Source organism: Chiloscyllium punctatum, chromosome 11, assembly GCF_047496795.1.
Source record: "Chiloscyllium punctatum isolate Juve2018m chromosome 11, sChiPun1.3, whole genome shotgun sequence".
Lineage (NCBI taxonomy): Eukaryota > Metazoa > Chordata > Chondrichthyes > Orectolobiformes > Hemiscylliidae > Chiloscyllium > Chiloscyllium punctatum.
In genome coordinates, this window is record NC_092749.1 from 109,984,048 (window position 1) to 109,997,794 (window position 13,747).

Genomic DNA, 13,747 nt, shown 5'->3' on the forward strand with positions numbered 1-13,747 from the left:
ATATCCACTTCATGATCAATAACTAGGCAATGCTGTTGACCATTTTCAATACTTATGTAGCTAAGATGTGACTTGCAGCCCCAGTCACTACCTGGCAGCATCTAAAATCATGTTGGGCTGCTTGGCATCAGCCCTGGGCATAAAGTTGGCACACCAGGTGTGTGCTTATGTATTTTCAGAAAAGGTGTTAACTGAAGGTTAGACATACATAACCATTATTGTTTAAAGTGCAATAACTTGACTAGATTGAAATAAGACGGTCAAGAATGGATTAGAGATAACTTGTCTGCATGTGGGATTCAAACTCATGTCCTCAGAACATTAGCCTGAGGTTCTAGATTCCTAGTACAACAACATTATCAGTCATCACCATGCCAAATCAAAAATATCATACTGAAATCTCATTGTTATATGGTAGTATTTTTTCTGCACAAGCTAATTAAATGAACATAGATGAGTTAATAAGCACCCAGGTAAGGATTAATATCCTAAAATAACAATTTCAAAACAAAGTTTTTCAACATAAAATATTTCAATTATGATTTATATCCATGATGCGCATTTGTTTTGCTCCTGAATACCAATAGTGAGAATGCTTTGTTAGGTTTTATTTCCTGACTGAAACCAAGGGAAGTAAAATATTTCGCACATTAACACTAATATCTTACTCAGAAAAACGTATTTACTTGGCCAACTCTCCCAGGATGCTTCATTGCCAACCCTCCACTGGAAACGGCAGCAGCAACATTTCCTTCATGATCCACAACTACTGCCCCAACAGTATCTAATGAAGCTGTGTCATTAGTCTAAAAACAGAAACAAAGACCCGAATAAGTACACATCCAGAATTGTGAGAATAACAACATGTAATAAGTGCCAAAGAAATAAAGAACTTTATACATTTAAGCTTTTTAGAAACATCCTTAAGCACCCTAAAGATTTGCAGGGATTGCTTCTGAACTTTGCTAGTGTGGTGCTATAGGCAAGTGCGAAAGTCAATTTTATGCTCCAATATACTAGTAGTAAATGTGGTAAATACACATATAAAATTATTTTAGCACTGTTTAAGTGAAGGTCAGGTGTCAATCATTCTATTTTGACAAGTACGAAACAATGCATTTTCGATATTCATTCATGGGATTTGGACATCTCCAATTACCCAATATAGTTCCAAGTCAAGAATGGTATGTGTCTTAGAAGGGAACTTGCAGGTGGTATGCTCAAACATCTGTTGCCCCTTTCCATCCAGATAGCAGAGGGTGCAGTTGAAAGGTTGCTGTCAGAGCAGCCTTGTTGAATTGCAGCAGTGCATCTTGAAGATGGGGGCACACTGCTGCCATTGTGCATTGGCACTCTGTCCACCAACTAAATGAATTGCTTTGCCTTGGATGTGTCAAGCATCTTGTATTGCTGGAGCTGCATTACCCAAATAAGTTGAGTATTCCATCACAGTCCTGACTCGACCTCTTGTTGAAGGTAAACAGACTTTGGGGAGACAGGAGGCAAGATACTGGGTGCAGGATTGCTAGCCGTTGACCTGTTCTTGTAGCCACAACATTGTTCCAGCTGGTTCCAGTTCAGCTTCTGGACAATGGTATCCCCAGTATGTTGATTCAGCAATGGCAATGCCATTGAATTTCAAGGTGAGACAGCAGATTCTCTTGTTGAGAGGGTTGCTCCCAAGGACTTGTGTGCCACAGATGTTCCTTGCCACTTACTTAAAGTAGGTTGAATGTTGTCGAGTTCTTGTTCCATACGGACAAAGGCTACTTCATTACCTGAACTGTTGCCAATGGTTCTGAAAATTGTTGGATCTTCAGCAAATTTCCTCACTTCTGACTTTATAATACATTAAAGACCAGTGATAAAACAGCTGAAGATGTATGGGCTGAAGATACGATCCTGAGGATCTCCTGCAGAAACGTCCTCAAGCTCAGATGATAGACTTCTAACAAATCTAGTTATATTCTTTTCAGCTAGGTCTATCACTGACCAGTGGCGAGTTCCTCTCCTCCTTCCCCACCATCACAACTCTCAGTGACTCAAGTTTTACTATGGCTTGTCAATGTCATACTCAGCCAAATGACTGATGTCCTCTCAGCTCACCTCTGGCATTCAGCTCTTTTGTCCAAGCTTGGAGCAAGGTTGTAATGAGGTTAAGAACAAGCTCCCAATGTTTTGCACACAGCAATCAGTGCCAGCACACCGATCGCAGACCTAACATCAAGTTCCCGAAGTGCTGCCACATACAGGCCTTAGAGGCCCACGTTGCTGAGAAGAAAATTAGAAGGAATACCAGTCAGGATCCAATTGTTACGATCCCAGCTGATAGTAATACTGGATAAATCACTTTGCAGAGTGAAATCTGGCATGATAGGTCATCAGTTTAATTTTTGCAGTGGTTACCATGATGATTAGTCACTGGATATTTACACACTAGATTGCAAATATTTGGTAACAAAAGAGCACCAGTTGATTGCACTTGCAAAATAAAAAGTAAAAATCTGTAAAATCAGAAAGATTAGATCTTAACACCAACACGAAAATAAAAGTTTCAATCTGTTTTTCTGCACTACTGGTTTATAGATACTTAAGCCCTAGAGAACTATCATTCCTACCTTAAACTTGCAATTTCTTACATAAATTGACTCCATAAACTGCTAAGACAAGTTGATGACTTCTTTGAGAATATTGTTAAGAATATTTTTTCGCTCTAATTCTCGAGGTCTAAAGCCCTTTTCAGTTCTGATGACCTCTGTACACATTCTCACAACTTGGAAGCCTCACAACTAAAGCCACTTCTAGCCTCACTGGTTCCTTGATCTCAAAATATATTTCTCTTGCCAGGAGGAAACCATTTTTCTTTCTGACCTGAAGGAGAAATTAAACCTTGTGGCCTCTGTTTTGTTTTTCCCCTGTCAGTCAAATTCAGCAGTATAAATAGTTCATCCATTAATATCACAGGTGCCCTGATAGGGGAATTGCTTTGCATCATGTGCCTTCCTAGAAATTGTCTTCCTCTTTCAACTGTTTCAAATGACCATGTGGCTTATTTACAAAAATGCAACTATCATAGGACAAAAACAACATTATTTTAAACATTCAAATTATAAATTATATTCACAGATTTTTGGTACACAATGCCTTCAATAATTCCTTGAGATCATGAGGCATGAATCAAATTGGCTGAAGACAAGCATGTGTCATGCTGAAGCCTCAGAAGGAAGTTGACATTCATCATCTACCTGAGCTGGATGAACAAGTTGCATTTTAGCATCAAAAGATGGCATCTTCTCTTAACTGCAGCACTGAGGGAGTGTTGCACTTAGTACTAACGTACATTCTCTGGAGCAGAGTGCAAGCACAAAATTCTTTTCTGTAAAGGCACATGAAAACTAAGATGAGTGTATCCAGATCTAGTAGAATTTACGAAATACAGTTGACATCAAGTCTGTTATATTGAGTGAGGCAAATAAATTTCTATGGTTGAAGAAAGGAATAGTACTGCTTAGAAACAGACATTTTCACTGGTATTTGTGGAATATTTCTCTTGATTTCATGCCCCAATATATCTTTTACGTTTTAAATACAAACCTATAGCTATCCAGGAGTATATTCAATTTTCTCTTCATTAATATTTTTATGTCAAAGTAGCCCTTTTTGTTACAGACAAAAAAAACTGCAGATGCTAGAATCTAGAGTGACAAGCAGGAGGCTGAAAGAAAACAGCAAGCCAGGCAGCATCAGGAGGTGCAGAAGTTGACATTTTGATATAACCTTTCTTCAGGACTTGGGATGGGTCTAAGGTGAGCTGCAGATAAAGGGGGTGGTGGAGCAGGGTGGTGTAGTGGGGATAGGTGAATTCAGGTAGATGGTTGGTCAATGGGAGGAATGAATCCATAAGGTGGGTGGGAGGAGTGGAAGGGCTGGGAAGAGAGTGAGGGGAAGGGAAGGGAGGTTTTTGAAATTGGAGAACTCAAAGTTGAGTCCTCCAGGCTGTAGGCTACCCAGGCAGAAGATGAGGTGTTGTTCCTCCAATTTGCAGTTTGGTTCATTGTCGCAATGGGAACAGTTCTTGCGGAAGGCAGAGAGGGATGGGGAGGGAAAGATGCGCTTGGTGATGGGGTCTAGTTGGAGTTGGTGGAAGTGTTGAACGATAATGTGTTGGATGTGAAGACTAGTGGAGTGGTAGGTGAGGACAAGGAGGCCTCTGTCTTTAATGCGTTTGGTGGGAGGAGGGAGCAGTTTAGAGCAGTGGAACAGGGAATGGAGGTGGTAGGGTGGAGCAATCTACTTTAAAACTCCCAAAAAGAATGGACGAATCTTCAATTCTCTGATGTGGTGCAATTCCTAACATTTTTTGATACTTATCTTGCTTGGTTCATTTTAAGTCAATAAAATATTTGATTTCGAATATTATAGCAAGTCATATTATTGGTTGATTCAGCAATACTAGAGTTTAGATTCATGCACTGTGCTGTGCCCTTGCTGAACAGTGCAGTGAAAATAATACAACAGAATTTCTTAACAAAAGTAGTCAAGTCTTTGGAGCTAAATTCAGAATTAAGTTGAAAGCTATAAATGAAATTAGACCAAGAGCTGGCTTTCCTGCCTTGACTTCAAGAGAACTGGTAAACAAAAAGGGAAATTATTCGATAGTTATATAAAGATCGAGTTACCATTTATAGTAGGGTCTAGCTCTGTGGTCGACACCTCAAAAGGATATACTGGCCACCTGGGAGATGCAGTGCAATTCATTGGAGTTTTAGTGAAGCTAAAGAGTTAAAGTGTGAGAAACACATTTCATAGACCAGGCTATTACTCCCAATTACAGACAACACTGGGATGTGAGACAGGGTAGTAGATCTAATGGAAATTTTTCAGAGGAATAGGAAGGATTGGATGGGGTACACAGAGAAATAATTTCCTTTTAGGATCCCTGAATAAGTGGGCGTGAACTTACATTTTTATCTAAGCCATTAAAGAATGACATCAGGAAAAAAAATTCCACAAAGGATTGTAGAAATCTGGAACTCACTTCCTTCAAAAGATTTTGAGGTTAGGCCCATTGAAAAATTTGAAGAAAAAGATCAAGACTATGTCCAATATTGTTGCCCCTCCTCACCTCAGATATTTAAGCAGTCCATGTCCAGGCTGACAAGTGGCATCAAATAATTGCACCACCCATGTGCCAGGCAATGACCACCTCTAAGAAGAAGAAAACTAAGCATTACTCTAGGCATTGCCATCACTGAATCCCCTACTACCAAAACCCTGAAGATTACTATTGTTCTGATATGCAACTGGACTTGCCATAGAAATGATCTGGCTACAAGAGCAGATCACAGGCTAGGAATCCTGCTGCAACCATCTCTCCTCCTGACTCTCCAAAGTCTGTTTAGCATCTACAAGGTACAAGTCAGGAGTGTGATAGAATACTCCCCACTTGCCTGGATAAATGTAGCTACAACAATGTTCAAAGAAACTTGAAACCATCTAGGGCATCCACAAACATCAAATTGAAACACAATGCCTACAATGTGTATCATCTACAAGATATACTGCAGAAATTCACCAAGGCTCTTTCACCAGCGTGTTCCAAATCCATGATCGCAAACATTTAGAAGGGCAAGGGTAGCAGATATATGGGAACACCACCCCTACAAGTTCCCCTCTAAGCCACTCACCATCATGACTCAAATATATCACCATTGCTTCAGTGTCGCTAGATCAAACATCCTGGAACTCCCTCTCTAACAACACTATGGGTCTACTCAGCAGTTTAGATTAGATTAGATTAGATTCCTTACAGTGTGGAAACAGGCCCTTCGGCCCAACAAGTCCACACCGACCCGCCGAAGCGCAACCCACCAATACCCCTACACTTACCCCTTCACCTAACACTACAAGCAATTTAGCATGGCAAATTCACCCGACCTGCACATCTTTGGACTGTGGGAGGAAACCGGAGCACCTGGAGGAAACCCACGCAGACACGGGAGAATGTGCAAACTCCACAGTCAATCGTCTGAGGCGGGAATTGAACCCGGGTCTCTGGTGCTGTGAGGCAGCAGTGCTAACCACTATGTCACCATGCCGCCCAAGAAGGCAGTTCATCACCATCTTCTCAAGGGCAACTAAGAACAGGCAATAAATGCTGGTCTAGCCAATGACACCCAAAACAGCTACATACTTCTTTGAAGTTTATGTCAAACTTGCCTTCCTTGCTCAGATTTTTGATAATAGGAGTTGGGATGTTGGTGAGGCCTCTTCTGGAGTACTGGGTGCAGTTCTGGTCTCCCTGTTATAGGAAGAATATTAAGCTGGAAAGGGTTCAGAACAGATTGACCAGGATGTTGCCGAGAATGGAGGGTTGAGTTGTAAAGACAGGCTGAATAGCTGGGATGTTTTTCCACTTGTGAGTAAGCGGTTGAGGGGTGACCTTATCTACATTTATAAAACCATGAGGAGTATAGATAAGGTGAATGGCAGGTGTCATTTCCCTAGAGTGGGGGATTTCAAGTCTAGGGAGCATATTTTTAAAGGTGAGAAGAGAAAGATTTAAAGACACGAGGAGCAATTCTTTTTTCCCCCAACACGGTTTGTGTGTGAAATGAACTTCCACAGGAAGTGATGGATGCAGGTACATCTACATTGTTTAAAAGATATTTAGATAAGTTCACGAATAGTAAAGGTTTGAAGGAATATGAGCAGAGTCCAGGCAAGGGGACTAGTTTAGTTTGTCATTATGGTCGGCATGGACCAGTTGGACTGAAGGGTCTGTTTCCACGCTGTATGGCTCTGACTCATGAACTTATTTTTAAAAAACTGAATGGCATAATAAGCCTGTGGAGTTCAATGACTTGTTTCTCTTATGTTCCCACAATAATGGTGTAAGACGATTTATTATTGCATATTTAATAATAGATTTACAAACTAAATATTGCAATGACCATATTGTTACATATTTCTAAGTGTAGTGCAAACCATTAACCATTTTCTTTTTCAGTCTCCATTTTGTTAACAAGAGGCAATGCAATTTCATTCTGGATCAGTATACCCAATAATATTTCTTCGACCAGTGTGGAATAGATCTTGCCCAATGTTTAACGGATTAACATTTTTGCTAGAACAGTCTTTCCACAAATTTGAAGAGGGAATTCTAGTTGGTTTGGACCCATGTACAGCAGCACGCAAATGGTGTTTCAAAAAAAAACTTTCCTTTCTCTCTCACACAAAGTTGAGCCATAATTACTTTTTTTGACCAAGTGTGTAAGATTAGCACAAAGGTATTTGAGAAAATTGCTGGAAGAGTAATATTTCAAATGACTGCATTAACTGTGCCACTCAGATATCCCCACCTAATGGCTAGTAAAATAATAACAATAGTCGTACCCAATCCTGACTGTTGAGTAATTCTAAACAGCACTACATTCAAAAGGTGGACCAATTACCTGATCCAACCATCTGGTGAACATACCAAGAGGACAGCAAATGTGCACCATAATTTATATTTTACCAGCATTTAACTGCTACAACAAGCAGGCAGCTGTAAACCTGGGAAATCAGTAAACCTGGGAAATCAGCAAACATCTCTAGTAGTAAATGAGGGGAAACATATTTGTTAGCTGCTACTGAAGCATTTGAAAAATGCCAGCCTCATGTTTATTATGATGTGACACTGCCACAGTTTTAAATTACATATGTTAGATTCTTGCAGAAATTGTCGCCCACTTTATGAAGGATCCAATCAATCCACTGGAATTATTGGGAAAAATTTCCACTGACTGAAGTTATTCCTAGCACAAAGGAAATTGGCTGTTGTTGTTCAAAGTCACTCATCTCAGCTTCAGGATATCTCTGCTGGAGTTCCTTAGAGAGATGTCCTCAGTCCAACCATCTTCAGCTGCTTCATCAATAAACTTCCCTTTAACATAAGGTCAGAGTGTTCATTGAACATTTGCACAAAGTTCTGCACTGTTCACAAATCCTTAGAAACTGAAGCAGTTCATATCCAAATGCAACAAGACCTGAACATTATCCAGGTTTAGGCTGACAAGTGGTAAGTAACATTGGTGCCACACAAATACCAGGTAACAACCATCTCCAACAAGAGAGAATGCAACTATCACCTCTTAGTACTAAATGCTACTACCATTGTATCCCACATTAATCAAAACCCGGTAGTTACCACTGACCAGAAATGGTAATGAAATAGCCATAGAAATACAGTAGCTGCAAGAGGAGATCAGAGTAAGTACTCTGCAGTAAATAACTCACCTGCTGACTCCTGGAGCCTGTCCATCATTGACACCTCACAAGTTAGGAGCAGGATGTAATGCACTTCCTGAATAGTGCGGTTCGAACCTTCAAGAGGTGCAAAATCATCCAGAAAGGGTAGCCCACCTTACCGTAACCACATACACAAATATTCAAACGCCCCACCACAAACAAAGTTCAGAAGGGAAATTCATTACATTCAACAAACAATCGACTTAAATACAGCTCCAGTTTTGGATAATTAAAAAGGTAAACATATTCTTATTAAGCTATTTCCATGAAAGAAGAGAGAGCAAATAAGTACTCTGAATTCCAAACAGAGAGCAGAGTTCCATGTTGCTTTGGCAACTGGATCCAGCAACTTAATAAAAGTCATTGATTCCTTGACACTTCCCTAACCAAGCTCCTACTTAATTGAGCTGCAGTAGGGTATGAAATCAACTGGGAGAAAGTGAGGACTACAAATGCTGGAGATCAGAGTTGAGAGTGTGGTGCTGGAAAAGCACAGCAGGTCAGGCTGCCTCCGAGGAGCAGGAGAATCAATGTTTTGGGCTTTCATGAGGAAGGGTTTATGCCTGAAACATCGATTCTCCTGCTCCTTGGAGGCTGCCTGACCTGCTGCGCTTTTCCAGCGCCACACTCTCGACTCTGTAGTCAGGTATACAGCATTTAAGAAAAGATAAGAAATGGCATCAGGGCACGTGCCAAATAATACCAGATCATCTATCCATACACCACTCTGCCTCATTTTGTACTAGGAAACAAAGCAAAGCAACCAGATAAGATTTTGAATTAAATGCAATAACCAAACGGTACAAAAATTCTTGGAAAATGTCTCTTTAAAAATTACAAAATGCTATCTTTATCCAAAGAGTACAATGTGGTCCCCTACTTGAAGTGAGCTTCATTATCAGAAGTCTAATCTGAAGAACCAGTGGCCAAGGATATATTATTATAATCCTGCACATCATTGCTCAAAAAATTCCTTTAAGTCACATGATGAAGCTTGTTATATTAGACAATGGTCAGCAATAAAGTTGCTATGAAAAAAAGTCACCCAACTTTCTCCTGTTCGAATTCTATTATGCCCACGCAAGAACTCAAACCAAATACACATCTTACAGATGCTTCAAGAAGCATAAATTTTTGCCGATGCTTGTCCAGGAAGTCAAGTCAACGCAAATAAACAACAATGCTGCTCTAAAATTCAATTTGCAGGAGATTTGTTTTATTGTCGAAACAAATCCAAAATATCAAGACTGAGAGTTCACAAAGTTAAAAATCACACAACACTAGGTTATAGTCCAACAGGTTTAATTGGAAGCACACTAGCTTTTGGAGCGTCGCTCCTTCATCAGGTGATAGTGGAAGGCTCAATCCTAACACACAGAATTTATAGCAAAGATTTACAGCGTGATGTAACTGAAATTATACATTGAAAAATTGATTGTCTGTTAAGCCTTTCATCTGTTAGAATACCATGATAGTTTCACTTCTTTCATGTTTAAATCACAAAACCTTTTTTTAAAAAGTTGCATTCTTGGGTTAGCTGTTAACAATGGTGATAGCTAGACAATATGTTGAAGGTGTTAGCCCCTGTGTTCCCTGTCTATACCATGATGTTTAGATTGATTCTAATCTAAAAAGTGAGATAACAGTGTTTTACATGAATTCATGCAGTTTGTGAGCTCAGAGTTCTACATGAATGCATACAGTTTTTGAGCAAAGTACAATGTAACCCTGAAAGTACAAATTCATCCCACAAAATATATGTGTGCATGTGGGTCTTTGTCTGTCTGTGTGTGTGTGCGTGTGTGTGTGTGTGTGTCCATCTGGGTTGGGGGTTGTGAGCATGAGAAAGTGTATGTGTATTTGTGTAGTGAGTGCAAAGTGTCTTAAGTCTGTGAGGGGGTGCATGTGTGAGTGTGAGTGTATAGGAGTGCCTGTGTGTGTGTTCGCGTGAGTGTATAGGAGTATCTGTGTGTATGTATAGTGCAATGGTGGTCACCTGTAATGTTGAGGCCCTCCCTATGGGTACTGAACTTAGCTATCAGCCTCTGCTCAGCCACTTTTCGCTACTGCCTGTCCCAAAGTCCGCCTTGGAGGATGGTCAACCGAAGGTCCGAGGTCGAATGTCCTGGACCACTGAAGTGTTCCCCAACTGGAAGGGAACACTCCTGTCTTTTGATTGTTGTGCGGTGCCCATTCATCTGTTGCTGTAGCCTTTGCTCGGTTTCCCCAATGTACCATGCCTCCGGGCATCCTTGCCTGCAACGTATAAGATAGACAACATTGGCTGTGTCACATGAGTACCTGCCATGTACAAGGTGGGAGGTATCCCCACATGTAATGGTGGTATCTATGTCCACACTCTGACACGTCTTGCAGCGCCTACTGTGACAAGGTTATATGGAGTTGTCCTGAGAGCCGGGCAGCTTGCTACGAACAACGATCTGTTTGAGGTTTGGTGGTTATTTAAAGGCAAGTAGTGGAGGTGTGGGGAAGGTCTTGGTGAGGTGCTCATCCTCATTGATAATGTGTTGCAAGTCACAAAGAACATGACGTAGTTTTCCAGCTGCTGGGAAGTACTGAACAACGAAGGGTACCCTGTCGGTTGCAGCACATGTCTGTCTCCTGAGGAGGTCATTACGGTTCCTTGTTTGGCACGTCGGAACTGGCGGTCGATGAGTTGGGCATCGTACCCCATTATTGTGAGGGCATCCCTGAGTACCTCCAGGTGTCCGTCATGTTCCTCCTCATCTGAGCAGATCCGGTGTACGCGTAGGGCTTGTCCATAGGGGATGGCTGTTTTAATACGTTTTGGGTGGAAGCTGGAGAAGTGCAGCATTGTGAGGTTGTCTGTGGGTTTGCGGTAGAGTGTGATGCTGAGGTGTCTATCCTTGATGGAGATGCATGTGTCCAAGAATGAGACAGATAGTCGAGAGAAGTCCATGGTGAGTCTGATGGTGGGATGAAACTTGTTGATGTCATTATGTAGTTTTATCAGTGACTCCTCACCATGGGTCCAGAGGAAGAAAATGTTGTCAATGTACCTGGTGTATAATATTGGTTGGAGATCCTGCATGGAGAAGAAGTCTTGTTCGAACCTGTGCATAAAAATGTTGGCATATTGAGGTGCAAATTTGGTCCCCATGGCCGTTCCATATGTCTGGATGAAGAACTTGTTGTCAAAGGTGAAGATGTTGTGATCAAGGATAAAGCAGATGAGTTGTAGGATGGTGTCTGGAGATTGGCAGTTGTTGGTATTGAGTACTGAGGCTGTTGCCATGATGCCATCACTTTTTAGATGAGAATCAATCTAAACATCATGGCATAGACAGAGAACACAGGGGGCAAAAACCTTCAACATATTGTCTAGCTATCACCATTGTTAATAGCTAACCTGAGAATGCAACTTTTTAAAAAAAAGGTTTTGTGTTGTGTATTCTAACAGATGAAAGGCTTAACAGACAATTTTTCAATGTATAATTTCAGTTACATCACACTGTAAATTTTTGCTATAAATTCTGTGTGTTAGGATTGAGCCCTCCACTACCACCTGATGAAAATGATTACATTACTCAGTTCCTTAATCTTTCTAAAAGCTAGTGTGCTTCCAATTAAACCTGTTGGACTATAACCTGGTGTTGTGTGATTTTTAACTTTGCATACCCCAGTTCAAAACCGGCATCTCCAAATCATGACTACTGTCGAGAGTTCACAAGTTTACCTTCATAAAAGTCAATTGAGACAGACTCATTTTACCAACTGTGTACCTTTACTGGGCCCAACATAGAAAGCGCCGCCATTTTAGAAATTATGCAACCTTAACCAATTGCAGTGCCCTTCTCTAACATTTTTGATCAGAATAGTAAATTGTAAAGCTACAGCTCATCTTGCACTCTGAAGAAAGAGTGCACCTTCCTATACTTAATGCAAACGTCATGAACTTGTACAATAGCATGTTAAATTCACTGTTAAGGACCTGAGCATTAAAAAAAGCTGACACTCCACTGCATTCTAAGCAAGTGCCACACTGTTGAGAGATATTATCTTTTCAATAACATGATAAGCAGAGGCCCTTCTGCCTACTCAGGGAAAAGATCCCGGAACATTATCTTGAAGAGAAGGGGAGGTATCCCTAGACCCTGGCTAATATTTAATATCTCAAATTAAAATAACGAAGACAGTTTGCCTCACTATCACACAACTTTATGTGAGAGTTTGCTGTGCACAATTTAGCTGCCGCATTTCCAACATAACAATAAAGGCTACACTTCCAAAAGTATTTCATTAGCTTTAAAGAGTGGAGTCATACAATGGATATGAAAAACCCAATAAAGTTTATATTAGGTGAAAATGATTACATTACTCAGTTCCTCAATCTTTCTAAAACAGTTCACCTGGTTGGGACCCCAGGCATATTTGAAATATCTATTTTCCCCAACATGATGGCTATATATTTTGCCTATGAAACTTTAGTTAAGGAAGGAATAAAACATGCACACCCACCTGATGAACAAGCGGCGCTCCGAAAGCTAGCGTGCTTCCAATTAAACCCTTTTGGACTATAACCTGGTATGAGATTTTTAACTGTGTACATCCCAGTCCAACTCTGGCATCTCCAAATCATATCAAATTGAGGACCTTCTAGAATCTTGCATTCAATGTGATATAAATACCAAACAAAAAGGATTATTAAAAAAAAGTCACCTCATTCCACCTTTCTGGGTTGGACACGTGATCCACAGAACATAACCTTTTGCTTATGTTTTCTATCCATTGTATATTTGCAGGATGCCTGTCTTGTTTATGAATGAATATCTGCAGTGTTTAAAGGGGAAGTAGTTTATAATTCATTTTACCGCTTGTTGAAAGATAACTTTGGTTATAATGAATAAGTCTGACTTTCTCGTTTATTGATAAAACCCAGGAGTGTATCTTTTTTCCTAGTTAACAGTCAAAGTCAGGCAAATTAATCACCTTGATGATTCAACTAGTCATTTATATATTTATGGCAGCTTGTGGAATAGTGGGGCTCAATTTCCAGCTGACGTTCAGTGGCAGATTATCTTCAATACATGCACTGCAAAGATTCAATGTAAGAGTCCCACACTGCTACTTTCTCAAAAACTATAAGAGATGAGAAATAAAGGTTTGAGGAATAAATGACAGCTTTCTCAGTGACATCTTGAGAATGAAGTATAAAACAAATTCAAATATTAAATTCACAGTTAATAAACAGAAGGCTAACATATCTTAGGGAAATTAAGATAGTTTAAGAATGGAAATCCCTTGTAAAAGACAGCCACCCATTGTTGGTCCTCAATATCCAGGTTGTTATGAATTCATAATAGAGTAAATTCTCTAGCCAGAATAAGTCAGCAATGCTTTCGAAGGAGGAAAATAAATTGAGCAGAGAGGGGAAAAAAAATCTACCAATTGTTCTGTTCATTCTTTAGATCTT

At 40.2% G+C, this 13,747-nt stretch overlaps 1 protein-coding gene across 2 annotated transcripts in view; it reads right to left on the minus strand.

The window, feature by feature from the left end:
* tasp1 (taspase, threonine aspartase, 1) overlaps positions 1-13,747 on the minus strand; it is a 104,178-nt gene that overhangs the window by 46,035 nt on the left and 44,396 nt on the right. For both annotated transcript variants that reach the window (XM_072581518.1, XM_072581519.1), the window contains exon 8: positions 687-806. In XM_072581518.1, coding sequence (XP_072437619.1) covers positions 687-806 — 120 coding nt within the window. The remainder of the gene's footprint in view (positions 1-686; positions 807-13,747) is intronic.